The following is a 25449-nucleotide window of genomic DNA, read 5'->3' on the forward strand; positions in this document are numbered from 1 at the left end:
CATTTTACAGGTACTTCGGAAGTTACTGAGGCAGCCCTTGTCAGAGACATTTTGTACGTATTCCAGGGCATAGATGGCAAAATCATCAAGATGAGCAACACTGAGAATTGTTACAAAGCAGAGGGAAAGGTACAATAACTAAAACTCCTTCTAAAATATTAAAAAAAAAGATAAATATTATTAAGATCAGATAGGAACTATTTATGAGGTGTTATTGGGGTAATGAGCGCTAGACCTACAGAATTGTGTGTACTGCCCTAGCCGATTTGGCTCAGTGGATAGAGCATCGGCCTGTAGAGCAAAGGTTCCTGGGTTTGATTCCGGTCAAGGGCACGTACCTTGGTTGCAGGTTCCTCCCCGCCAGGTCCTTGTTGGGGCACGTGCAGGAGGCAACCAATGGATATGTTTCTCTCACATTGATCTTTCTCTCTGTCTTTCCCTCTCTCTTCCATTCTCCCTAAAAATCAAAGGAAAAATATCCTTGGGTCAGAATTAACAACAAAACAAACAAACAAACAAAAAACCCCCACAAAAACCAAAATTGTATGTACCAATCAAGTTGCACTATTAAATTCTTGTTTATATTTCCCTGTGCAGTTTGTGACGTGTGTAGTCTCCTTACAAGGCCCTTTGTCAGTCTTTCCTATCCTTTTGCATCTTTTCCCTTGCATTTCTTCCTTTCCTTGTTTTCACTGATGCAGTCCCCCAACTTAGCTGATTTCTGTATCCTGTGATGGTGATGTCAGAGATACCTGAGGGCAGGATATGGCTTGGCCATCTTTGCTGCTGGATACTGGCTTCCAGATAAGGTGTCTCGGTTTGCTTTTCCTTTCACATTCTAGAATCTGCCTTTTCCACAGCTCCTTCTTGTTGATGGTGTGTTCTTCTTGACTCTCAGCTATTTCACAAGGTGACTGACATCACAGACTGTCCCTGCCATGCTGGGGGGACCCTGACCAGTCACTCCTTGGGGGTGATGGTACTCGAGCTTAACATTTACTCAGAGGTGTTTTACTTCTCTGCCTGTTACTTGATGCTTTTGTTTTACAGAATCTCATTGTTTTCACTTTAACGATGGTATATTAGTTATTTTTAAATTAAATATGTCGAAGCCCAGGGATTATATTAAAAGTACAAATGGTTGAGAAAAATAATAATTAAAATTTTAGTGTTAATTTTTAACTCTTGATATTTACTTTTTAGGCAAACCTGAATAAATCTTTGAGGGATACGACAGCCAGACTTGCTGAGCTGGGATGGTTACACAATAAAATCAGAAAGTACACAGACCAGAGGAGTCTAGACCGTTCATTTGGACTTGTAGGTCAGGTATGTTCATTATTACTAGAACATTTGGGATGCCATTCACTTTGGGAAATGCTTAATCCACTTAAAATCTTATGAAAATAATTCTTAAGAGGGTTCTTTTTAAGTAAAGAAGCTTTGGTAATGTCTACTGTATCAGTCATGATCCATTCAAGAAAATAGAAACCACAGTAAGTATTGACAAAGATAATCAAATATAGCACATTGTTTACATAGCTATTGGAGGACTACAAAAGCATAATAATATAAACACTAGTTAAGTCAGAGGTAAAACTGGGGAACAGAGAGAAGGTGTTGGGGTTATCAGAATATATATTGATGTCGGAAGAGGGGCTCCCAGCGGACACAGCCCTCTGAGGAGGGCCCTGCTGGGACACAGGCCTGTGAACTGAGGCACTCTCAGCTGCTGTGTGTGCCCTGGGCAGCACAGTGAGACTGGATTTGGGAATGCTCCAGAAGCTAGAGACGGGAAACCAGCTGCTGCTGCTGACCTGAATGGTCACAGCTGGGGCAGTGTCTAACTGGTCCTCTGCATCCTGACAGGAGGCAGCCAACTCCTTTAATGGTTAAGCAGCATAGGATTTTGCCCTCAAATTGATTCTTGAGCAGTAATTATTTCTAATGAAGTCTTCAAAAAATTACTGATGGGGAGAGAGAGAGCTGAAGTAAACTGCAATACAGCACAGCACAACACAGCAATGTGGCTGGTGATTAGGAGTGTGGCTTTGAAGTGAGACTGCCCAGGGGTCACGATGGCTTCACCTTTTAATAGTTATGTCATCTGGCACAAGTTACCTCCTCTTGGCCTTAATTTTTGTGTATGTACAAGGGAGGTGATGATAATATGTAAAATGATGATAATCTTCAAGGTGGTTAGCATTAGGAGACAGTGCCTAGAAAGCCATTTTCCTGAGCCTAGCACTGCTGTTAATACCATTCACCAGTGTAGAGAATTGGTGAGATGGGTCAGGGACCCTTCCCTCTCATTGTAATGCAGATAGGAAGTAGCAAGGTCTTCAGGACTCCACCTGAAGGTTTTAATGATAAATGGAATTTGCAAGCCAGTTGAGCTCATTGGCCATCCCTCCCAGCTGCATGCTTTGATTTCTCTGAGTTGTTGCACCCTTTTCAAAAGGGACCATTTTATCATGTCTTTGTATCATTCTCTCATGAATACAAATTCCACTGATATATCCTAGTCAATTTATTAGATATGAAGTAAAACAAACCCAGAATAAATACAGGGAAGTTAAATAAACTATTACATAGATGTTCTATTAAGCAAATTGCTAATCACTACAGTAGTGTCATATAGTATTTTATATTGCTGGATTTAAAAGCCTTTTCTCTCATATTTACTTCTAATAACAGCCCTTTAAAATTAGCAGGGCAAATGTAATTGTTCCCATTATGCAGATATAAAAGTTGAATTTCAGAAAGTTTAATTGATTTGTCCATGTTGTCTTGACTAGTAGAGGCAGATATGGGATCAGAATATGACATGTAATTTCTACTCTGTAATTCTTTGCATTCCACTCTCATTTTTTGCTTTTTAAAATCATTGCTCTATACTATCTAGGTACTGAAGAAGTAGTGGTTTAGCTTATTAGAAGAATCATTGAGTGCTCTTGTTGGAGTGGTCATTTGTTGCAGTTAGCATGGGTAGTACTAATTTGTGCCTGTTGATCCAGAGTAATTATTTTTAGTCCCCTTTTACTCTCAGAAGTGTCCTGGCTCTAGAAATACTAAATAGAACAAATTTTATTTTTAAAGGAAGATATTGCTTACTAAGTATAAATCTTATATTTGCTCTATAATAAACCAAGATGAGAACAGCTTAAGTTAAATCAAAACCTTTCATGTTAAATACACAGGGTTCTGAAATACTCAGGTTGTAATTCTGTTATTTTGGTGGAAGAGTACTTATAGGCTGACTTGTATACTCCTTTGTATATTTATGTTCTACATGATGAATTATGATTTATTTCTACTGATCAGCAGTTTGGTTTTTTACTTTTATGTGTTGGTGCACATGTCTTTCTGTCTTAGGCACTGGGATGGGGTTTTTGGAAAAAGTGAGGTTATGCCTAAAAAGATGCCATGTTGTTTTATCTGTGCATATTACTTAGCTGACTATTAAAGTATTTCTTTGAGTCTGCAAAATTTGTATGTAAAATTTTTATAGTTTATAAGGAAGGAAATGTTTTTATTAGATAAAAATCTACAAAAAATACGGTAAAAATAAACTTAATAGATGACTGATTATGTATTGCCTTAAAATAAGCAGAAAAGTGTGGAGAGTGATACTTAGAGAAAACTGGTTTTATCCTTTGCAAGTTCTGCTCTAGGCTGTCTCGGAAACCAAAGCTTCCCATTGAGTATCCCTGGGTTTACATCCCAGAGTTAATTCCAGAAAGTTCTTGTCATAGGGCTACGTGAAGGTTCTCCTTACAGCTTCTGACTTGAAACCTTTTTAGCATTTAAGATTGGAAAGATACAAAAACATTTTTAATAATATGGATGAGAAAAATGAGCAGGGCAAATAAAAAAACACTGGGTGAGAATTGGCATAAAGTTGGCAATTAAAAATTTTTCTAATTAAGAGCATTAAAAAATTACATTTTAATGCTATAAATTTAGAAGGGTCATAATTTAAAAATAAAGAATCATTGTCTAAAGTGAATATACTTTTAGCTTTATGAAACATACTTAGTTTTTTTCATTTCTTCATTTCTCTTCTGAGAAGTTCATGTTAAGGGACAACACTTCCTTACCATTATTAAATATTTAAGTATACTATATATGTGGTGGTTAAACCTGCCAGAAGACCGTTGATAGAATGAGAATATAAGGCACGCAAACACCTGAACTTTGTCTTAAAGCATTGTGCTTGTGCAGTTCAAATGAGTTGATGTATGACTGTGTTGTGTGTAAAGACTGTGTTGTGCTTTAATTATACTTACCCCTTTCTGTACAGAGCTTTTGTGCTGCCTTGCACCAAGAACTCAAAGAATACTACCGATTACTCTCAGTTTTACACTCCCAGGTAAATACCTTATTTTTACTTGAATTTCTTCATGATTTGAAGTATTACAAAATGGCAGTTAGAACTTTAAAGTTTTTTCACATATTTTATGAGATAAAAATCTGTTTGTTAATACTGTTTATAAGGTTTGGATATCTATAAAGTTTCACTGTTTCCTAGAGGCAGTTAATTGCTAATTTTAGGGTCCTGTCACTTGTAGTTTGAAGGAACAATTGTTCTTTCAGAGGGCAACTTTTGCCTCATTTTTATGAGAATAATCCTCTCTCCATATTTACTTTACCTGGATTAAGAAATGGTTGACATATTTAGTGACCTGTACTTACACATTATATCTTGATTGTTTTTTAGCTACAGTTAGAGGATGATCAGGGTGTGAATTTGGGCCTTGAAAGTAGCTTGACACTCCGTCGCCTCCTGGTTTGGACATACGATCCCAAGATAAGACTGAAGACTCTTGCGGCCCTGGTGGACCATTGCCAAGGTTGTTTTGCATCTCATCGACCTGCTTCATTTCAAAGCAGGATTTAGGGAATGTCATCTGGGTTTATTTTTGTGCCTGTTCTTTTGTATCGATATTATAGCTGTTTATCTATATTCCTCTTTTACTTGACTCTTAACCAGAAGGCTTTTCTAGAGTTTCATTCCTCCTGAAATTATGGTCCATGTTTAGCTATATGTTACAAGTTCCCATGTTTGCATGTCTGACTTAGTTCTCTCCTGGACTCTCGGTCTGTATTTCTAGTTGCCTTCTGAACCTTTTTTCTTATTGTTTGTACTACTGTGGCCAAAAATATCTTTTTTTTTTTTTCCTCATCTGTAACATTGGGGCACTAATACCTCTTAAGATTGTTATGACTATGAGATGTGAGATGCCATTCATCTGCTCATAGTTCTTGGCTCAGTGTTCAATGCTGTTCTGCTATTGGATGATTCATAAAGGCCAGAACTTCAGCATGTCTAAATCCAAATTCATCATACCATCTGTGCCCTGCCTCCTTCACCTTTATATTCCTCCCAGTCCCCTCACCCCCAATCTGTTTCAATATCCAGTTAGCCACTATAATTCTGATACCTTTAACTCCTTAATAGGGTCTCAAATTACTGCTCTCCCAAGTTAATGTCCTCAGACAGGATTCTGTTTGAATCCTGCTCTCTATCCTCTCTCTGAGCTATTGTAATAACCTGCTCACTGACTCTGTCTCACCCACCTCCATTTTTGTGCATGCATGAAGAATCTTATTAAAATCAGATTACCTTAGTCCTTCTCTTAAAATCTTTTAGCAGTCTAATAAATTCCTGAATTCTTAACATAAATTCTTCACATGCTTATATTTTTGGACTTGATTTTTGCCATTCTTAATTCATTATACCATTATGTCCCCAGGATACAGGAGACTGTAATCTCAATGTAATGTAGTGTTTTTAGGAAGTTGAGATTAGCATATTATATCACAAGAGAAAGGGAAGAAAATAGAAAATATTAAAGTATAAGTACTGTTTTGTAAACATATATATGTATATATATATTATTTGTATACTAGATTGCAACATAAAGTGTGAATCTTAATGTGTTTCTCAGCCAAAAAAATTGAAAAATCATGTTCTGAATCATATAACAAGTCAAGTTTTTACTACTAAAAAACTCTGTAGCGCCGAAACCGGTTTGGCTCAGTGGATAGAGCGTCGGCCTGCGGACTGAAGGGTCCCGGGTTTTATTCCGGTCAAGGGCATGTACCTTGGTTGCGGGCACATCCCCAGTGGGAGGTGTGCAGGAGGCAGCTGATCGATGTTTCTCTCTCGTCGATGTTTCTAGCTCTCTATCCCTCTCCTTTCCTCTCTGTAAAATATCAATAAAATATATTAAAAAAAAAATTAAAAAAAAACACACAAACAAACAAAAAACTCTGTAGGGATCATGGAGAAATGAGTGACTCGCTCTGACCCATGTAAAGCCCGGGGGAGACTCTTGCTCTCTTGGCTCCTGATCCATGACATGTTTATTGCTGCTTCTATGTCCAAAGTGGTATCAAGAAAACAGACATACTTTATCTTCATTACTTGACCATTTTGGTTAGTGTTAAGTTACTGGTTTCTACTGTGAGTCTAAATTTGGGTGTTTTTCATGTATTCCCTCTCAGGAAGGAAAGGAGGTGAGCTGGCCTCAGCTGTCCATGCTTACACGAAAACGGGAGATCCGTACATGAGGTCCCTGGTCCAGCACATTCTCAGCTTAGTGTCTCATCCAGTCCTGAGCTTCCTTTACCGTTGGATATACGACGGGGAGCTTGAGGACACCTACCATGAAGTAAGGAATGCTACTCGATTGTCACACTTGGATTCACGAAGCATGAGCACCCAATTACTGTTTTTCCCCTTGTGATTACTGTTTTCCCTGACCGGTAATGCTACCACACTTTATTTGAATGCCGTGCATATTTTGTATAGTGCTTTGAAAGCTAATTATCTCATTTTTTTGGCAGAACTGTATTTGGTTAATGGAAAATTGTTATCCCACTTTTAATAGTGGGAAACTCAGCAAGGTCAAATCACTTATCCAAATTTACTAGCAATATCAAGTTTACGGCAAAGTTAGGACTAGGTCTCCTAAGTCTTAGTCTAGTTTTCCTTGCAAAACAGTATAATATGTTCTGTTGCTTTGCATGATTACATGAAACTAAACTAACTATGATGCTAACAATTTTACTGAAACAAGTTACTGGTATATGTACCCATAGTACAGTTCGTTCTGCTATAATGCAATGTGTGTTCCTAAAACAATCACCGTGCTAAAATCATAGAGTAAAAACCATAGAACTTTTGACAAAGATAGAATAAAGGGGGCATCACCTTAAAAAATCTTATCAGTGATGTTAAATAAAAAAGTGTATAAGAACTTCATTGAAGTTGTAGCACAGTTTTAAACACATATTAAATTGTTAAATAATATGTAAATTCTAGAATAAATGTGGCGTTTACCTTGAAAAAGCCCTAATGTTGACTTGTGGACATGGGCCAAAGGAGGCTTGTCTGAAGTGGAACAGAAAGTTGTGGTTGCTGATGATGGATTAAGGTAGCTGGTGGTTTGAGATGTGTCTCTGTGTGCAATTTGTGGATTCCTGTGTGGCTGGGTTACTATTTTCACCTAGTTTCTCATGGATGAAATTGCACTTAAAGCAATCATGAGATTTGTGTTAACACTCAAAGTTTCCTAATAATCAATTATGCCATAATAAGTTTTAAAAACACGCACAACAGCAGAACCAACCGTATGTGGTATTGTTTTGTGGGTGCTTTTGGAACACATAAAGGGTGTTCTCTTTGTGCATATGTATTGTGCAAGTCACTCAGTATGTCTTGTGGCTCCTTCCATGGCAGTATTATAGTTGTACTTTATTACTGCATGTTATTTCACTGTATGGACTTATATTTTATTTAGCAGCTCTCCTTTTGATGGAGATCGTGTTCTTTGTAGTTTTAAACCTTATGAATATTATTAAAATCAACCTCCTTACATGTGCCTCCCTGTGCATATTTGTGAGTTTCTCTAAGGTAAGTATTAGGAGGTGGGATTGCTGGGTGTGGGGAATGCATACTTTAAATTTTGATTCTGCCATTTGAGCTCTGGAGTGGCTCTACCAATTTTCCCAACAGTCATCCATTTTCTGCTATGGTTCTTGTTTCTCCATCCTCATCAGCATTTCGTATTACCTAACTTTAATGAAAGTGTTTTTAACCTAAAGTATGAGATGTGGCATCTCCAATGGTATTTATTTGCATTTTACTGGTTATTAGTGAGATTGACCAGCTTATCATGTTTAATCATTATTTTTATTTCCTCTACTAATTGTTATTTATATTCTTGCCCAGTTTTCCTATGAATTTGTCTGTCTTTTTAGAGTTGAGTCATGGGATAATTCTATACATTTGGATAACTTGTATCTGTAGTGGTATTTTTTTCCTTTAATTATTTTTCTTTTAACTTTATTTTCACATTATTCAGACTGAGAGAAGAGTTGTTAGATAGTACAAAGAATCATAGTCTTGACCAAAACTCCCTGAATGTTAGTTTTGCCACATTTTATCAAATAGTAAATTCCCATATACACCTGAGTCGGCTTCTGGACTGTTTTTATATTGTTGGCTATTTGTCAGTATTATTTAAATAACTATAGTTTTATGGTTTTATATCTGATAGGAACAGTTTGTTCTTTTTATAGCTTTCTTGGCTGTTTTGCACATTTCTACTTAGATATGAATTTAGAATCAGCTTGTCAATTCTGCCAAATTAAAAAATATATTTATAGGGATTACACATTGATTTATAAATTAATAAGAAATATTTTCATGCTTTCTGTGTTCTATTTGTTAAATGAGTTATATTTTTAAACTGAATTGAAAGCTTTGAAAGGTCTGATATATATGTTTACATTTGACTAATGGTTACCTTTCAGTTTTTCAGAACTTTCTTTAACCTATATTTTTCTAAATGCTAACGTCAAGAATAAAACTCTGTTCCTACTTTTAAGATAAAGAATTTTGTGCTGCCTCAGATTCTTTTCTGCCATGCAGTTAATCTCTATAGCTTTTGCTGTGTTATTGTATTATTTTCAAAATTTTTATATTCAATTTGTAAAAATTTCCTGCTCTTTTAAAGTTTTAGTTTATTTTACTTTGTCTTTAGATTTGTATCACTTATTTAAACTTATATGTTTTATGTTTAACTGGTATTATTCCTTACCATTAAGCTCAATTAGAATTTCTGTTATTGAGATCTACATACAGAGGAGTACACAAATCATAAGAGTAAAGCTTGATATCTTACTACAAAATGAGCTACCATCCAGATCAGGATAGCATCTTATCAGCACCCTCATTGTATGTCCCCCCTTCCCACCACCACCCACTCACTGCCCCCTTCCTTATTCCTAAAGGTAAACACTTTCCTCACTTCTAATAGCATAGTTTTGTCTTATGTTAAATTTTACATAAGTGGAGTCAGATTTTGTATATGCTAAAATACATTTTACATGTCATCCGTAGGGAAGCATCCTTTGTATTCATCATAGTTAAGTATGAATCTTGAAGTTTAAATTTCTGGAAAGTGCTAGATAGTTATTTATTTAATTAGAACTTTAAATCAGACTTAAATATTCAAGATTAAATGGAGACTTTAATTCTTGTGCAGTTCAGTTTTTATCACTTTTGTGATAAGGAAACTTTTAGGTAATGCTTTCACTTTGATAAGAGTGAAACATCATTTTTTATTAATTTGAGGTCTGTTATTCTGTAATTACAGAATGAGGTGAATTTTGGAAGCTGTTTTTACAATGCATATTAAATCTCCTGACCATTATCACAATAAGTAAATTGATCTAAGTTTTAGGAATTTGTCATTTATGAGCTTAAGAGAATCTAAGTGATGTTATGGTTAAGAAAATGAAAAAAATAAATATCCTTTTTATATTGTAACTAGAGGCCCAATGCACGAAATTCGTGCATGAGTAGGGTCCCTAGGCCTGGCCAGCAATCAGGGACTATCGGGGCCTTCCAGCTGCTAGCCGGGGCCTCCCTTCCCCAGCTGCTGACCGCCGGCTGGGGCCTTCCTTCATTCCTTGCCGCCCCCCTGGTGGTGAGCACACATCATAGCGAGCGATTGAACTCCCAGTCTCCTGGTTGAACTCCTGAGGGGACTCTTTGTATATTAGCCATTTATATATATAGATCTGTATATGATGAGCTATGCTTACTATGTAAATTTGTGAGAAATAACTTGACCAACTAAAAAACCATAAAGGAAAAATTGTACATTACTAGTTTCAGTTTTGAGATTTATCTGTTTATCTCCCATTAAAATTATACCTATATAATTAAAAAAATAATCTTTTAAGGCAGCCTTCTAAAATTAAATTGTTAAAGAATGAAAAATTGTACCTTTTATTAAATAAAAAAATATTCTAATCCCTCCCTCATCCAATAATTAATATGTTATTTATAATATGAATTTGGGGTGCTATGAACTTTTTAAATAGCTGCTGATCAGTTAACTTGATGAACCTGGCTTTCCTCAGAGGTTGGCTTGGGAATTGTCTGAGATATATAGTGCTACTAATTAAAACAAAAATTAAAGGCACAACTGGCTTATTATCTTTTTAAAGTTCGGTGCCTAATTTCTACTTTTGTCTTTTTTCTTGAGAATAATTTAATTTGTATTTTCTAGCAACCAGATTTTTAAAGTAGTCCTTAATTATATTACTAATTCATTAGACACATCTGTGTTTTTAAAAGAGTTTTAAAAGTACCACCAGTTTTTTATTGATTGTCTGCTTTGTGTGTTATTCAGCCTTACTTATTTATTTATTTTGTTGATAGTAATTATGGGACTCAAGTTGATGGAAAATGTAGAGAATTGGACACAAAACTTACAAAATTTATTTTTTTCTGGACCTTTTCTGTACTATTTCTGAACATTGTTTCACTTAGGTAAAACAGACTCCTTTTAAGACTAGTATAGCTTAAATTTGGTGTACCTTTTTATTTTTATTTTTAAGAAGTCTTGTTTCATAGAACATGTATAAGGCAAAGTTCCAGGTTTTATTTATTTAAAGATAAAATACAAAATAAGTATTTATGACTGTTGAATACAATATTAGCATTAGTAGCTCAAATGATCACGTAACAAACTTATTTCAGAGCTTTTCTCATTGGTAAAGTTATTTATTTTTAGATGTTTTTATTTATAGACTTCTGGAAATGTTGGAAGAATTATAAAAAACATTCTCAGGTACCCTTTCCTCAGATTACCTTAATGCTAATATTTTACTACAATAAATTTATCTTTTTTTAAAGATTCTTTGTTTAGCGGTATTCATACTTAGGGTCTGAGTTTAAATGGGACTTTAGGAAATTAGAGATTTGTAAATTTTTATTTTTTAAAATATATTTTCATTGATTTCAGGGGGAAGGGAGAGGGAGAGAGAGATAGAAGCATCAATGATGACAGAGAATCATTGATCAGCTGCTTCCTGCACACCCTCTACTGGGGATCGAGCTTGCAATCTGGGCATTTGCCCTTGACTGGAATTGAACCTGGGACCCCTCAGTCCACAGGCTGATGCTCTGTCCAATGAGCCAAACCTAAAAGCTAGGGCTAAAGATTTGGAAATTTTTAATTTGCTAGTATTATACCTCAGATGGTTACTGTTTACTAGTTTTGCTTGTAGGATTTTAAAAAATTCATTGTGATTGATAGAGCTAAAGTTAATCCTTCTTGACAATATATTTTATGTTCTTTGTGATGGGCTTGTATTGTTTAGTTCTGCTATGCCATTGGGCTTTACCACTTAACAGTGTCTTGTTATAACTCACCTGCCTTATTTCTGTGGGGTAGAGTTTAAGAGCTCAGGTTCTGGAATTATATGACTTGGGTTTGACTTTCACCTTCAGTTTCTTAATGGCTCTGTATTCTGAGTAATTTAGCTTCTCTTGGCTTTACCTTCTGCATTTTTCATATGTGCATAATAGTAGTGCCTATTTCATGGGATTTGTTTTTGTGTGTGTGTTGATTCAGTCAGGCAAATAGTATTCATGCAATGTGTTATCTGCTGATAATATAAGAAAAACATTGCATACAATTTGAATATCCAGTGGCCCTAAGATGTCAGTGGTCTTTTATTTTCATTGTTCTCTGACTTGTGTGTTTTCTGTTGAACCCTAAATTTATAAATATTCATTTAAGTCTCTAATTTATTTTGGGTTCTCTTTAATTTATTTTAAATCATATGTTTACCATAATAATTTGGTAGTTTAGACAATTGCATTCTGTGTTTGATCCTTATGTAATTAAAATTTGGGAATTATTTTTTCTTCAGTTTCTACATGGGTTAACTTTTTCTTAATCTGTACAATGAGTACAACTTGGTTGTAAAATCAGTTTTTTTTTTAAAATATATTTTATTGATATTTTACAGAGAGGAAGGGAGAGGGATAGAGAGTTAGAAACATTGATGAGAGAGAAACATCGATCAGCTGCCTCCTGCACACCCCCCACTGAGGATGTGCCCACAACCAAGGTACATGCCCTTGACTGGAATCGAACCCGGGACCCTTCAGTCCGCAGGCCGACGCTCTATCCACTGAGCCAAACCGGTTTCGGCAAAATCAGTTTTCTTAAAGTATATGTATAGTTAACTCAACTAGTATACATGAGCTTTATAACTACCGATTTAATAGTAGTTTATTTAATATTTGCATAAAAATTGCTCCTTTCTAGAACAAAGAAAACACAAAATATGAATAAGCAGATAGTAAAAAAGGAACCAAATAGAAATTTTAGAGTTGAAAAGTACAGTAACAAATGAAAAAAATTATTCATGGGGCTCAACAGCAGGATTCGTGGGATTCGAACAGAAAGAAGAAAATAAGCAATTTGAAAATAGATCAATTAAGACTATCAAGTCTGTGGAACAGAAAAAAGGGTGGGGAGTTGAAAAGAGCCTATGAGAACTCCTGTGGTACTGAAATTTGATGAAAAACATTAAGCTATACATTCAGGGAGCTCAACAAACTCAAAGTAGGATAAACTAAAGAAGATCCACAGTAAGACACCTTATAGGCAAACTAGAAAGACAAAAAGAGAAAATCTTGAAAAACCTCAAGTGAGGAAAACTCATCATATAGAAAGGATCCTCTATTATATTTAACAACTGATTTTTCATAGAATCCACAGAGGCTAGAAGGCAGTAGTATGATATATTCAAAATGCTGAGAGAGAAAGGCTGTTATTTAAGAATTTTGTAGTCTACAAAAACTGTCTTTCAAAAATGGTAAAGGAGATATCAAGATATTTCCAGATAAATAAAACCTGAGAGAATTTCTAGAAATTAGCTCTCAAAAGTGACTAATAAAGAAATAGAAATTGTGAATAGATCTATATAACAAGTAAAGAGATTGAACCAATAATCTAAAAAAACTTTGCAATAAAGAAGAGCCCAGAATCGATGGCTTCTCTAGTGAATTCTACTAAATATCTCAAGACCTAACATTAATCCTTCTCAAACTCTTTTGCAAAATAGAAATAAAAGCCAATAAAATACTAAGCATAAATATAACCAGGAAGTATAAGATTTGTACGCTGAAAACTACAAAACATCATTGAAAGAAATGAAAGAAGACCTAAATAAATGGAAAAACTTTTTTACTTCATTACTTTTGATTTAATGTAATCTGTCAAAATTCCAATGGCCTTTATTGCAGAAATGGAAAAGCTGATTCTCAAATTGGTATGGAAGGTCACAGAGCCCAAAATAGCCAACATACTCTTGAAAAAAAAAGAACAAAGTTGAAGGACTACTCACAGTTTCTGGTTTCAAACATATTAAAATGTATGGTCCTGGCATAACTATAGACTGGTAGATTGAGTAGAATTGAGAGTCTAGAAATAAACTCATTCATTTTTGTGGAATTGGTTTTCAATAAATGTCCAAGATCACTCAATGGAGAAAGAATTGTCTTTTCAACAAATGGTGCTGAATGACTTAGGACTTCAGTTGCATTCCACATATAAAAATTAACTCAAAATAGATCATACACCTAAAGCTATAAAACTTTAAGAAGTAAATATACATATAAATCTTTGTGACTGTGGATTAGGCAATAGTTTTTTAAATATATCACCAAAAACATGAGCAACAATAGAAAATAATAAAGTTTATCCTATTTAAAAACATATGTACATCAAAGTACATGATTGAGAAAGTACAAAGAACCCACAGAAAAGGAGAAAATATTTACAAATCGTATCTGGTAAGGGCCTAGTATCCAGAATATTTAAAGAACTATTATTACTTGACAACAAAAAGATAACCCAATTAAAAAATAAGCAAAGTACTTGCAGATATTTTTCCAAAGAAGATATACAAGTGACCAGTAAACACAGGAATAAATTCTTATCATTGTTAGTCCTCAAGGAAACGTAAATCAAAACTACAGTTAGATACCACATCACACTCACTGGGATGGTATTAAAAATACAAAGCAAAACAATTGTCCATTAGGATTTGGAGAATTTGGAACCCTTATACATTGCTGGTGGGAATATAAAATGGTATAGTCACTGAAGAAAACAGTTTGGCAGTTCTTCAAAAAGGTAAACAAATGAAAACATCTATTTATATATATATAAAAGCCTAAGCAATCGTTAGGACCAGACGACCGGCTGGTAGCTATGATGTACACTGACCACCAGGGGGCAGCGATCCCTCCTCCTGGCCAGCCAACCTCCCACGATCCCTCCCCACCGGACTGGGCGAGATGGCCCCAATCGGCCCCAATTGCTGGCCAGGCTGAGGGACCTCACAGTGCATGAATTCGTGCACTGGGCCTCTAGTATTCATATAAAAACTTATGCATGAATATTCACAGTATTATTTATAGTAGTCAGGAAGTAGAAACAACACCAGTACTTGTAAATTAATAAATGGGTAAGCAAAATGTATATCTATACCAGTGGTTGGCAAACTGCGGCTCGCGAGCCACATGCAGCTCTTTGGCCCCTTGAGTGTGGCTCTTACACAAAATACCACGTGCGGGCACGCACGTACAGTGCGATGGAAACTTCGTGGCCCATGCGCAGAAGTCGGTTTTTGGCTCTCAAAAGAAATTTCAATCATTGTACTGTTGATATTAGGCTCTGATGACTAATGAGTTTGCCGACCACTGATCTATACAGTGGAATATTGTTCAGCCTCAAAAAGGAATGAAATTTCAACATGTTCTGCTACATGGATGAATCCTGAAAATATTAGGCTAAGTGAAATAAGCCAGGTCACATTGTATAATTTCATTGATAGGAAATGTGCAGAACAGGCAAATTTTTAGAGACAAAGTAGATTAGTTTTGTCAGGGTTGTAGGGGAAGGGGTAAGGGAAATCACAGCTTAATGAGTATGGAGTTTCTCTTTGGGTGGTGAAAATGTTCTGGAATTAGTGCTGATGGTTGCACAAGCACATTGTGAATAATACTAAAAACTATTGAATTACACATGTTAAAATGGTGACCTTTATATTATGTGAAAGGGTGCTAGCTCCACCTGGCTCCTAAGATTTAACTTTCTGGTTCATTTGCTTAGTCTTCTGCCTCATTGCTGGTTAAAGGAGTTCCTTGTTATCCACCACGTAGTATCTGTGCCTAAGTAGAGCTCAGTGGTTCTCAATCTGCATGTCCCTTTGATCCACACTTTGGAGCCTCGTAGGGAGTTTAAGAATTTCCAAGTCTCCATGGTGGTTGTGATATGTGGCAATGCTTGACCTGGTATGCCCACCTTCTGATCTTCTTGCAGCACCATCCAGACTTGAGTGGGACATCTGCAGAATTTGCCCCAGAGATTGAGGGTTACAAAAGGGAGAGGAATTCAGAGTGCTGCCTCATTCCACAGCAGCAATCATTTATAGAAACTTTTCTTGGGAGTTTTTCTGTGAGAAAAAAAAAAAAAAGGCAATTAAGAATAGGAAACAGGCCCTAACCGGTTTGGCTCAGTGGATAGAGCGTCGGCCTGCGGACTGAAGGGTCCCAGGTTCGATTACGGTCAAGGGCATGTACCTTGGTTGCAGGCACATCTCCAGTGGGAGGTGTGCAGGAGGCAGCTGATTGATGTTCCTCTCTCATCGATGTTTCTAACTCTCTATCCCTCTCCCTTTCTCTCTGTAAAAAAACAATAAAATATATTTGAAAAAAAAAATAAAGAATAGGAAACAGTGCAAACTAGAGAAATTCTATAGTAAAGAACTTCTTTTACCTAGTGTTTCTAAACTTAATATTAAATTAGTAATATAGTAATGGATGTGTGTGTTTTTTAAAATATATTTTTGTTGATTTCAGAGAGGAAGGGAGAGGGAGAGATAGAAACATCAATGATGAGAGAGAATCATTGACCGGCTGCCTCCTGCATGCCCCCAAGTCCACAGGCCTACGCTCTATCCATTGAGCCAAAGCAGCTAGGGCTGGATGTGTGTTTTTATTAACATTCAATGAGAATGCTTAGTGGCTATTTTAAGGTATGTGCAACAACTTAACATGCGATGTGGAAATATATTTTTTCTATTGGTGACTGTGGCTTGTTATTTGAAGGAAAAGCCAAATTTCAGATAGAGGATAGTGCAAATAAGGTGTAATAAACTTCCTAGTGACAGACCTCTCTGCATTCTGTGTTTGTGGACTACAAGTCCAGAAACCCTCAGAGAAAAACTTAAATAAATGTCTCGAACTGGCCCTGACCCATGGAATGGAGCTAGTTTTTTTTTTTTTTTTTTTTTTTTTAATATGTATATTTTTTATTGATTTCAGAGAGAAAGGAAAAGGGAGAGGTAGATAGAAACATCAGTGATGAGAGAGAATCATTAATCAGCTGCCTCCTGCACGCCCTCTACCAGGGATCATACCCTTCACCGGAATTGAACCTGGGACCCTTCATTCTGCAGGCCAACACTTTCTCTACTGAGCCAAACCAGCTAGGGTGAATGGAGCTAGTTTTCTGCACAATTATCACAGGTCTGAATGTGAACATCCATCTCTAGGTTTCCTGCCTTGGAACTGGTGGAATGCCAGTCACATGTGGGACTGGGAACCATCTCTGCCCTTGTTTGTTTTTGTTGGGCTTCTTGGACCTTCTTTCTTTGTGGCCCAGCTGTGCATTCCTCAGTAACTTTCCTGCATTAGGCTCTCTGTGATGGCTATTCAGAGTTCACTTGAGGTGTAAGTGGCTTTGTTGCTGTTGTCCTGGGAAGCTCTTTCAAATGCCCAAGGTTACCTGTTTCCAGGTGAGGCTTTCTCTTTTCTTCCTGCTGCTGAGTGATGCTCAGTGTCCTGCCTTAACTGCTTCCAGGTTTGGCTGATTTGCAACCCAAGGATCAGTTTTTGCTCTTTTACCTGAAATAAAAACTTCCAGGTGGTCTGAGCATTGCTATTTCTGGTTTGGCATCATTAAAATTGGCCTCTCGGTCCACTGTTAGGATTTTACTTTTAATCGTTAAAAAGATATGATTCCCTCGCCCAGTTGTACAGGGACTGGTGTCCGACTTTTATTTTTCTTGTATAAAATGCAAAGGCAGGCAAAAATAGAAGGCTTAAGAATTTACAGATCTCCTGAGTGATTAGTGTAGAAAGTACTTTCAGCATTTGGGGAGAGGTTTCTATTATTTTTGGCTTTTTAAGGGTAACACTGTAGACGAAAACCAATTTTTCTTTTTCTTTTTGTTAGGCTTTTTAGTAGCTTATCTGGGTTCTCTCCCTGATAATATGAGTGAGGTAAATAAATACGCCAGTATGTTCAAGGTAAAAACAAGATAGCTCAGTGTTAATTTATTATTATTATTATTGCTAGAGGCCTGGTGCACGAAATTTGTGCACAGGTAGGGTCCCTAGGCATGGCCAGTAATCAGGGCCGATCTGTGAGGCAACCGGCGGGTGATAGGGGCCCCCACTTGCACCTGCCTTGGCTGGCCTGGCTCCGGCTGCTCGCCGGCCCTGCCCCCTGCCGCTGCCGCCAGTCGCCTTCCTCTGTGGGGTAACCTGTGCTGGTCGGGGCCTGCTGCCTGGGGGCAGCTCCTGCGTTGAGTGTATGTCCCCTAATGGTCAGTGTGCGTCATAGCAACGGTCGTTCCGCTGGTCATTCTGATGTTCGGTCGATTTGCATATTAGGGTTTTATATAGATAATTGCCTTTTGAATAAACTTGGCAGAGCTGTATAGGATAGGGGCCTCAACCAGGAGCAGGAAAAGAAGAGAAAAATTAAAAGTACGATCTCTTGCTTTCAAAATTTGAAAACTTTCTATATTGCTTCAAATGTTTACTTAAATGCTCTAATCTCCATCTTTGAATTAGAAGGTCAATGAACTATAGATAATGTAGGGACTGCTTTTGGGATTATCTATCTCTGTGGATCCATTCAGCTCTCATTATTTTGTTCCTTTTATACTTTTGCTGATAATTATTGAAATTTAAAGGTTTCCCATATACATATTTTATTGTTTTGGTCCTTTTGTGCTCCATCACTGAACTAGTGTAATTTATCAGTTTACCTTGTCAATTTCCTTTTCATGCTTCCTCTGGTTCAGAGCCATTTTAGCTTCTCTAGGTGTGGATCTCTTGGTATTTGCCTGCAGGATTGACAGGTTGAAGTTGGGTCTTTTGTGGTCTGTATTAATGGATCTGGTTCTTAGAAACTAAGTTGCTTGCTAAGAAAATTACCCTCTTCACTTCTGTTTTTAGTAGGGAGGCCTTGGCATTTGTCCAACAGTTAATGAGAAATCGTGGTACAATTATGTTTTATTTTTCCCCTCAGTTCTTTCTGTGGTTGACATAATGCTGGAAATTAAAGAACCTTGAGTGGAAAATGCATCAATAAAATAAAAGCATATTGCAATTATATTCTGACCTTGATTTTTCCTCTATAACTATATATTTTTTACAGGATTAATTAAATTCTAAGATGTACCTATTCCTCTCAGTGTTTGCTACTAGATGTTTGCTAGTAGAGTAATTGCATGCTACTTTGCCCTCAGATGAAGTGATGCTTTCATAACTTCTAAAGAAGACAGAATTGTCTGAGGTTTTTATCATTTAAATTAAATTTTCTTATTGTTCATACTGATAAAAATCCTGCTGCACTCCAGCTCTCAGGATAAATTGGTGTGTTATCTGTAGAAACTAGCTCTTCTGTCTAACTGAATAACAGATAAATACATTTTATATGTAATTAATCTGTTGAATGGCAAGCTACAGAGCAGTCATAGCATGGTGATTGAGTAACCTTTTAGATTAGTACTCCTGGTGGGATTATAACATGTTTTTATTTAAGTATATGGATAATTTAAGTATATTAAAGTGATGATAGTCTCATTATAGTAGTATTGTTTATCCTGCAAAAACATCCTTATGTGTTTAAAATTAGAAAGGGGATATAAATTAAAAGATAAAGATCAATAAATACTTTAGTAATTTAAATTAGTGCCTAATAATAAGAAATTTGAATTGAAAATAAATGTAGCAATCTCATTGTGGTCATAAAAATGTTGGCATTTATTCAAATGCCTAGTTATAATGGAGACTGTACAAAATTTATACCATCTAACCCTAACTTATAAGGATCAAATATAAGACTTTGATGTCATTAAAAATTGTTTCCTTAAATATTTACCCTTTGGTATTCGATTTGTGTTAACAGAAGAAACATCTTTTTTAGTTGGTTGCCCTGGGAAATTATAGTTACTAAAAAAATTCCTACTGGTATCATATGTTTACTTGTTGGCTTGAATTACTCAATTTTTTTGAACAATATTTTTCTTTAATTTAAAAGTGTGCAATTATAAAATTTTTGAGCATCTAAACAGTAGAAAATTAAAATTTATTAGTAATCATGATAAACAGATAACCTCTGTTAATATTTGTATATATTCTTTTTCCTAGTATTACTTATATATTTCTGTGTGTAGCATACCATGTATAGCATTTTGTAAACTTTTTTACATGAAGTAAATAATGGAATTAATTTCATGCCATTAAGTAGTATTCTTTTATACCAAGTCTTCAAATGTAATCTCTGAAACTCCTGAGTAGTACATAGGATTATATGTTTTTGTGGATATATGCATTTTTCCTGGAAAAAGATATGTACTTGTTATCTGGTTCTCAGAAGGGTTTATGATAGTTAAGAACAAACTTTAGTCCGGCTGGCATGGCTCAATAGTTGAGCATTGACCTATGAACCAGGAGGTCAGGACACATGCCCGGGTTGCAGGCTTGATCCCCAGTAGGGGCTGCACAGGCGGCAGCCGATCAATGATTCTCTCTCCTCATTGATGTTTCTATCTTTCTCTCCCTTCCTCTCTGAAATTAATAAAAATATATTTTAAAAAAGAACAAACTTTATTTTAAATGACTACATAATCATGTTTTATATTTCATTATATATTTCCTTGCTTGTGCCCTGACCAAAAATATTTTATCCCAGTAATGCAGGGATAATATTTTATTCAGAATTTCATCTATATTCGCAAATGAAATAGTTCCATTTTGGGTATTTTATCACATTTTGCTAGTGATATATTGGATTCAGAAACTGTAGTATTCTGTACATTTTTCTGTGATTTAGAATACTTTAAATAACATAAGAATGATAACTTAAAAAGTAGGCTCTAATTTGTTTTATTATACTTCAGTTTTAAAAGTCTGGGTTTTAAATGCCTTAGTGATAACATCTAAACATATTGCTCTTTTTAGAGTCTCCCTTCTCCTTTTTCTTGGGTTAATTTTGGTTATTTAAATTTTGCAAGGAAACCATTAATTTTGTATTGCTATGAAAATAATAAAAACATTTAAAAATTATTTAAATCCACTTAGTACCTGTGGACACACCTTCCTAGTCAGGTTTGTGTGTTTACCTGTTTGTGATTTGGAATTTATTAAGTATCACCAAAAAGGCACTTTAGGTATGTTATGATTTAAGTGGATTTATAGTCCGCTTGGGAATCAAACCGCCATGTATAGCATAGCCAGTGCTGAGCCTCAAACTAGCCAGCTTCCAACTGAAACAACTGTCAGATACTGAGGTTGTGGTCCAAATGCCATTTCTTCTTAAAAGGAACTAGAGCTCTTTGGAAAATTGACTGAATCTAGGTCTGGTGTAGAAACAAACAAGATGAGCCAAGAGCACCTTCTAAACTAGAAGCAAGGAAGACAACTCAGGTGAAGCCTGAAGAACTCAGGAACCAGCTTGAAGATGCTCCCATCATCCTAATCAGGATAATAACTAATGGATTGAAACTCCAGATATATGTAAATTCATGTTCATGGTGATAAAACAGAAAGCTAATTGGTCACCCCTGGAGGATGGTAAATAAAAACATTATCAAATATCTCCTCTTGATCTCTTGATATAGTCAAATTTCCCCCCTTTTAATTTATTGATATAATTAGTTATGATGTTTATTTCTGATAAGACATCCCTAGCTCAGAGAAAAGGATGGTGTATTAAGTAAAAGTTGCTGACCTGGCCATTAAAGAGAAAATTCTGTCTAGAAGGAAACACAGATCCCTTTATCACATTTTATGTAAGATAAAGTTTGAAGGAAAGAAAGATCTAAAAAATAAAAACACAATCGGAATACTAAAAGAAAATAAGGGAGAATATTCAGTAATCTGGGAATGGGAAGATCTTAGGAAGACAGGAAACTCAGAAGCTATAAAGGAAGACATTTACCTATAAAACACAAAAGTAGAACAAAACAAGCATAGAACAAAACATAAACAATGGCAAAAAATTAACTTGGAAAAATTAAATTTGTGAACTTAATGATTCACAAACGGTCACCATCCTATATAATAAAAGTCTAATATGCAAATCGACTGAGTGGTGGAACAACTGGTTGCTATGACGTGCACTGACCACCAGGGGGCAGACGCTCAAGGCAGGAGCTGCCCCCTGGTGGTCAGTGTGCTCTCACAGGGGGAGCGCCACTCAGCCAGAAGCCCTAAGCCGGGCCATGGCTGGTGAGTGTAGCGGTGGTGGCAGCGCTAAGCCATCAGTTGGACAACCCCCAAGGGCTCCCGGACTGCGAGAGGGGAGCCCTTGCAGTGCAGGAATTTCATGCACTGGGCCTCTAGTACCTAATATAACAGTCTGTTGCTAAGAAAAAGACAATAGGTCAAGGATCTAAAAAGAATTCACAAGAGAAGAAAAGCATATGGCAATTAGCATTGTGAAAACATTCCCAACTCCTTTTGTTGTCAGTAAAATTGCAGTATAAGCAACCATGATTTTGCTTAACTGATAGGCAAAATTTAAATGAGCAAGTATGCAGAATATCGAATATCCTGCTGGTAGGAATATTAATTGACACAGCTATTTGGAAAGGATATTGGCATCTATAAAAAATAAATATTTGACTCACCAGTTCTGCTATTAGAAATTGAGTTTAGCCCTGACCGGTTTGGCTCAGTGGATAGAGCATCGGCTTGTGGACTCAAGAGCCCCAGGTTCGATTCCAATCAAGGGCATGTACCTTGGTTGCGGGCACATACCCAGTAGGGAGTGTGCAGGAGGCAGCTGATCGATGTTTCTAACTCTCTATCCCTCTCCCTTCCTCTGTAAAAAAATCAATAAAATATATTAAAAAAAAGAAATTGAGTTTATAGAAATAAAAGCACAAGTCTAGGGAAAGGATCCAAGATGGTGGCATAGGTAAACACCTAAACTGCTGCCTCGCACAACAATTTCAAAACTACAATTAAAGACAAAACGTCTATCACCCAGAACCACAGGAAAGCTGGCTGAGTGGAAGTTCTACAACTAGAAGGAAAGAGAAAAGAGCATTGTGATGTGCACAAGCGCTGAAAAGCTGAGGTACGGAGGCGCGCGAATTGGGCTGGCGACGGGCAACTGGGTACGCTGCTTTTTTCAACCTGAAGGGAGACAAGCCCCCGATTACTCTGAACTCCAGTTTCTGGGGAGATGTGGGGACCCAAACTCCTACGGGGAGAAGCTGGACTGTCTGCCATTGGGTCGGAAAGTGAGGGTGGCTTGCTTGCAGGGCTGCGTGCAGGAATAATTGTTTACTGTGCTGGGGCGCGGGACGCAGGGACGCGGTCAGAGATGCAGAGACGGCTAACTGGCAGCCATCGCTGTTTGCCACGCCCTAGCCTAGTGATGCCCTGAGATCCTGCCCCGCACAATCTACAAACCCACCCAAGCTCCTAGCAGCGGCTTTAGCATATGAATGGCCTGCCCTATCGCAGCTTAACCTAGCAAACTTGCAGCCCGGGTCAGACAGCTCCAAAACCTCCAAACCCCAAGCAAAGAGGAGAAAACCATAGTTCTCTCTGTAGCTCCTGCTGGGTGGCCTCAGACAGTAGCTGACCTGCACCCCATTGGAGATCCAGAAGCCAGTGTACCTAGTGGTCAGTGTGAGACACCAGATTTCAACTCCTCACATCCATAAGTGACACATTCAAGAGGCAGACTCAGCACCAAAGCCCCACTGAAACAAGTCCTGCACCATAAGCGTGTCTCCAGCGCAGCAGTTCTTCCATTATAGACACAGAGGGTCCTCACAGCCAATTGGCCTAGAGGTCAATTCCTCCCAGTGTACCAACAGCAATCAAGGCTTAACTACACCAAGACTTTGCACTCAGCCCACAAAGGGGTGTACCAAAGGCGTCCACCTCAGGTGATTGGGGAGGCTGTGCTACTGGCCTCTATACGTCACCTACCACACAAAGCCACTCCATCAACACAGGAAAGCAGCAAATAGCGGAGACAAAGAAACATGTCACGAATGAAAGAAATGGAGGAAAGCAAACTACTGGATGATATAGAGTTCAGAACCACATTTATAAGTTTAATCAAGAATCTTCTAAAAACCGCTGAGAAACTTGATGAGACCTCAGAGGAGCTTAGTGAGACCTTCAAGGACCTTAATGAGAATGCCAAAAAAATGGAAAAGGACCAGTCAGAAATTAAGCATACACTGTCTAAAATAAAGAATATACAGAAACTCGCCAAAACCGGTTTGGCTCAGTGGATAGAGCGTCGGCCTGCGGACTCAAGGGTCCCAGGTTCGATTCCGGTCAAGGGCATGTACCTTGGTTGCGGGCACATCCCCAGTAGGAGGTGTGCAGGAGGCAGCTGATCGATGTTTCTAACTCTCTATCCTTCCCCCTTCCTCTCTGTAAAAAATCAATAAAATATATTAAAAAAAAAAAAAAGAATATACAGAAACTCAACTGTAGATCAACATACCCCAAGAATCAAACCAAAGATCTGAAATATGAGGAAACAAAAAACACCCAACCAGAAAAACAAAAAGAAAAAAGAATCCAAAAATATGAAGATAATGTAAGGAGCCTCTGGACAACTTTAAGTGTACCAACATCCGAATTTTGGGGTGCCAGAAGAAGAGAGAGAGCAAAATATTGAAAACCTATTAGAAGAAATAATGACAGAAAACTTTTCCTACCTGGTGAAAGAAATAGACTTACAAGTCCAGGAAGCACACAGAACCCCATACAAGAGGAATCCAAAGAGGACCACACCATACACATCATAATTAAAATGCCAAGGGCAAAAGACAAAGAGAGAATCTTGAAAGCAGCAAGAGAAAAATGGTTAGTTACCTCCAAGGGAGCACCCATACGACTGTCAGCTGATTTCTCGGCAGAAACTATGCAGGCCAGAAGGGAGTGGCAAGAAATATTCAAAGTGATGAACAGCAGGAACCTCCAACCAAGATTACTCTACCCAGCAAAGCTATCATTCAGAGTTGAAGGTCAGATAAAAAGCTTCACAGACAAGAAAAAGCTAGAGGAGTTCATCATCATCAAACCAGGATTACATGAAATGCTGAAGGGTATTCTTTTTTTTTTTTTAGGATTTTTTTTTTATTAAGGTATTATATGTGTACATATCTTACCATTGCCCTCCCCCCACCTCACTCCCATACATGCCCTCACCCCCCAATGTTTTGCATCCATTGGTTACTCTTATATGCATGCATATAAGTCTGAAGGGTATTCTTTAAGAAGAGGAAGAAGAAGAAAAAGGTAAAGATAAAAATTATGAACAACAAAATGACATCAAATACATACCTACCAACAAGTGAATCTAAAAACCAAGTGAATAAAAAATCTGAAGAACAGAATGGACTGGCGAATCTAATAGAATCAGGGACATAGAAAGGGAGTGGATTGACAATTCTCAGGGGCAAGGGGGTGTGAGGGGTGCGGGAAGAGATTGGACAAAAATCCTACACCTATGGATGAAGACGGTGGGGGGTAAGGGCATGGGGTGGGGTGGGGAATCAGGTGGAGGGGAGCTACAGGGGGAAAAAAAGAGGAACACCTGTAATAATCTGAACAATAAAGATTTATTTTTAAAAAAAGCACAAGTCTATTAGGATATATGACTAAAAAATGAGACTGGCCTCATTGGAATAGCAAATGAACTGGAGACGATAGTAATTTAGTTTTCTCCTTACCATCCCTTGTTTTTTTCTGATGTGAACTATCAGGCTGGTTGGTGGGGGAAGCAA

The 25449-nt window shown here is 37.1% G+C and overlaps 1 protein-coding gene across 2 annotated transcripts in view; it reads left to right on the forward strand.

The window, feature by feature from the left end:
* TUBGCP3 (tubulin gamma complex component 3) overlaps positions 1-25449 on the forward strand; it is a 104917-nt gene that overhangs the window by 32369 nt on the left and 47099 nt on the right. For both annotated transcript variants that reach the window (XM_080659169.1, XM_080659170.1), the window contains exons 7-11: positions 11-129; positions 1204-1329; positions 4304-4372; positions 4721-4853; positions 6511-6677. In XM_080659169.1, the coding sequence (XP_080515295.1) occupies positions 11-129; positions 1204-1329; positions 4304-4372; positions 4721-4853; positions 6511-6677 (614 nt within the window). The remainder of the gene's footprint in view (positions 1-10; positions 130-1203; positions 1330-4303; positions 4373-4720; positions 4854-6510; positions 6678-25449) is intronic.

Source organism: Plecotus auritus, assembly GCF_963455305.1.
Source record: "Plecotus auritus genome assembly, chromosome: 3".
NCBI lineage: Eukaryota > Metazoa > Chordata > Mammalia > Chiroptera > Vespertilionidae > Plecotus > Plecotus auritus.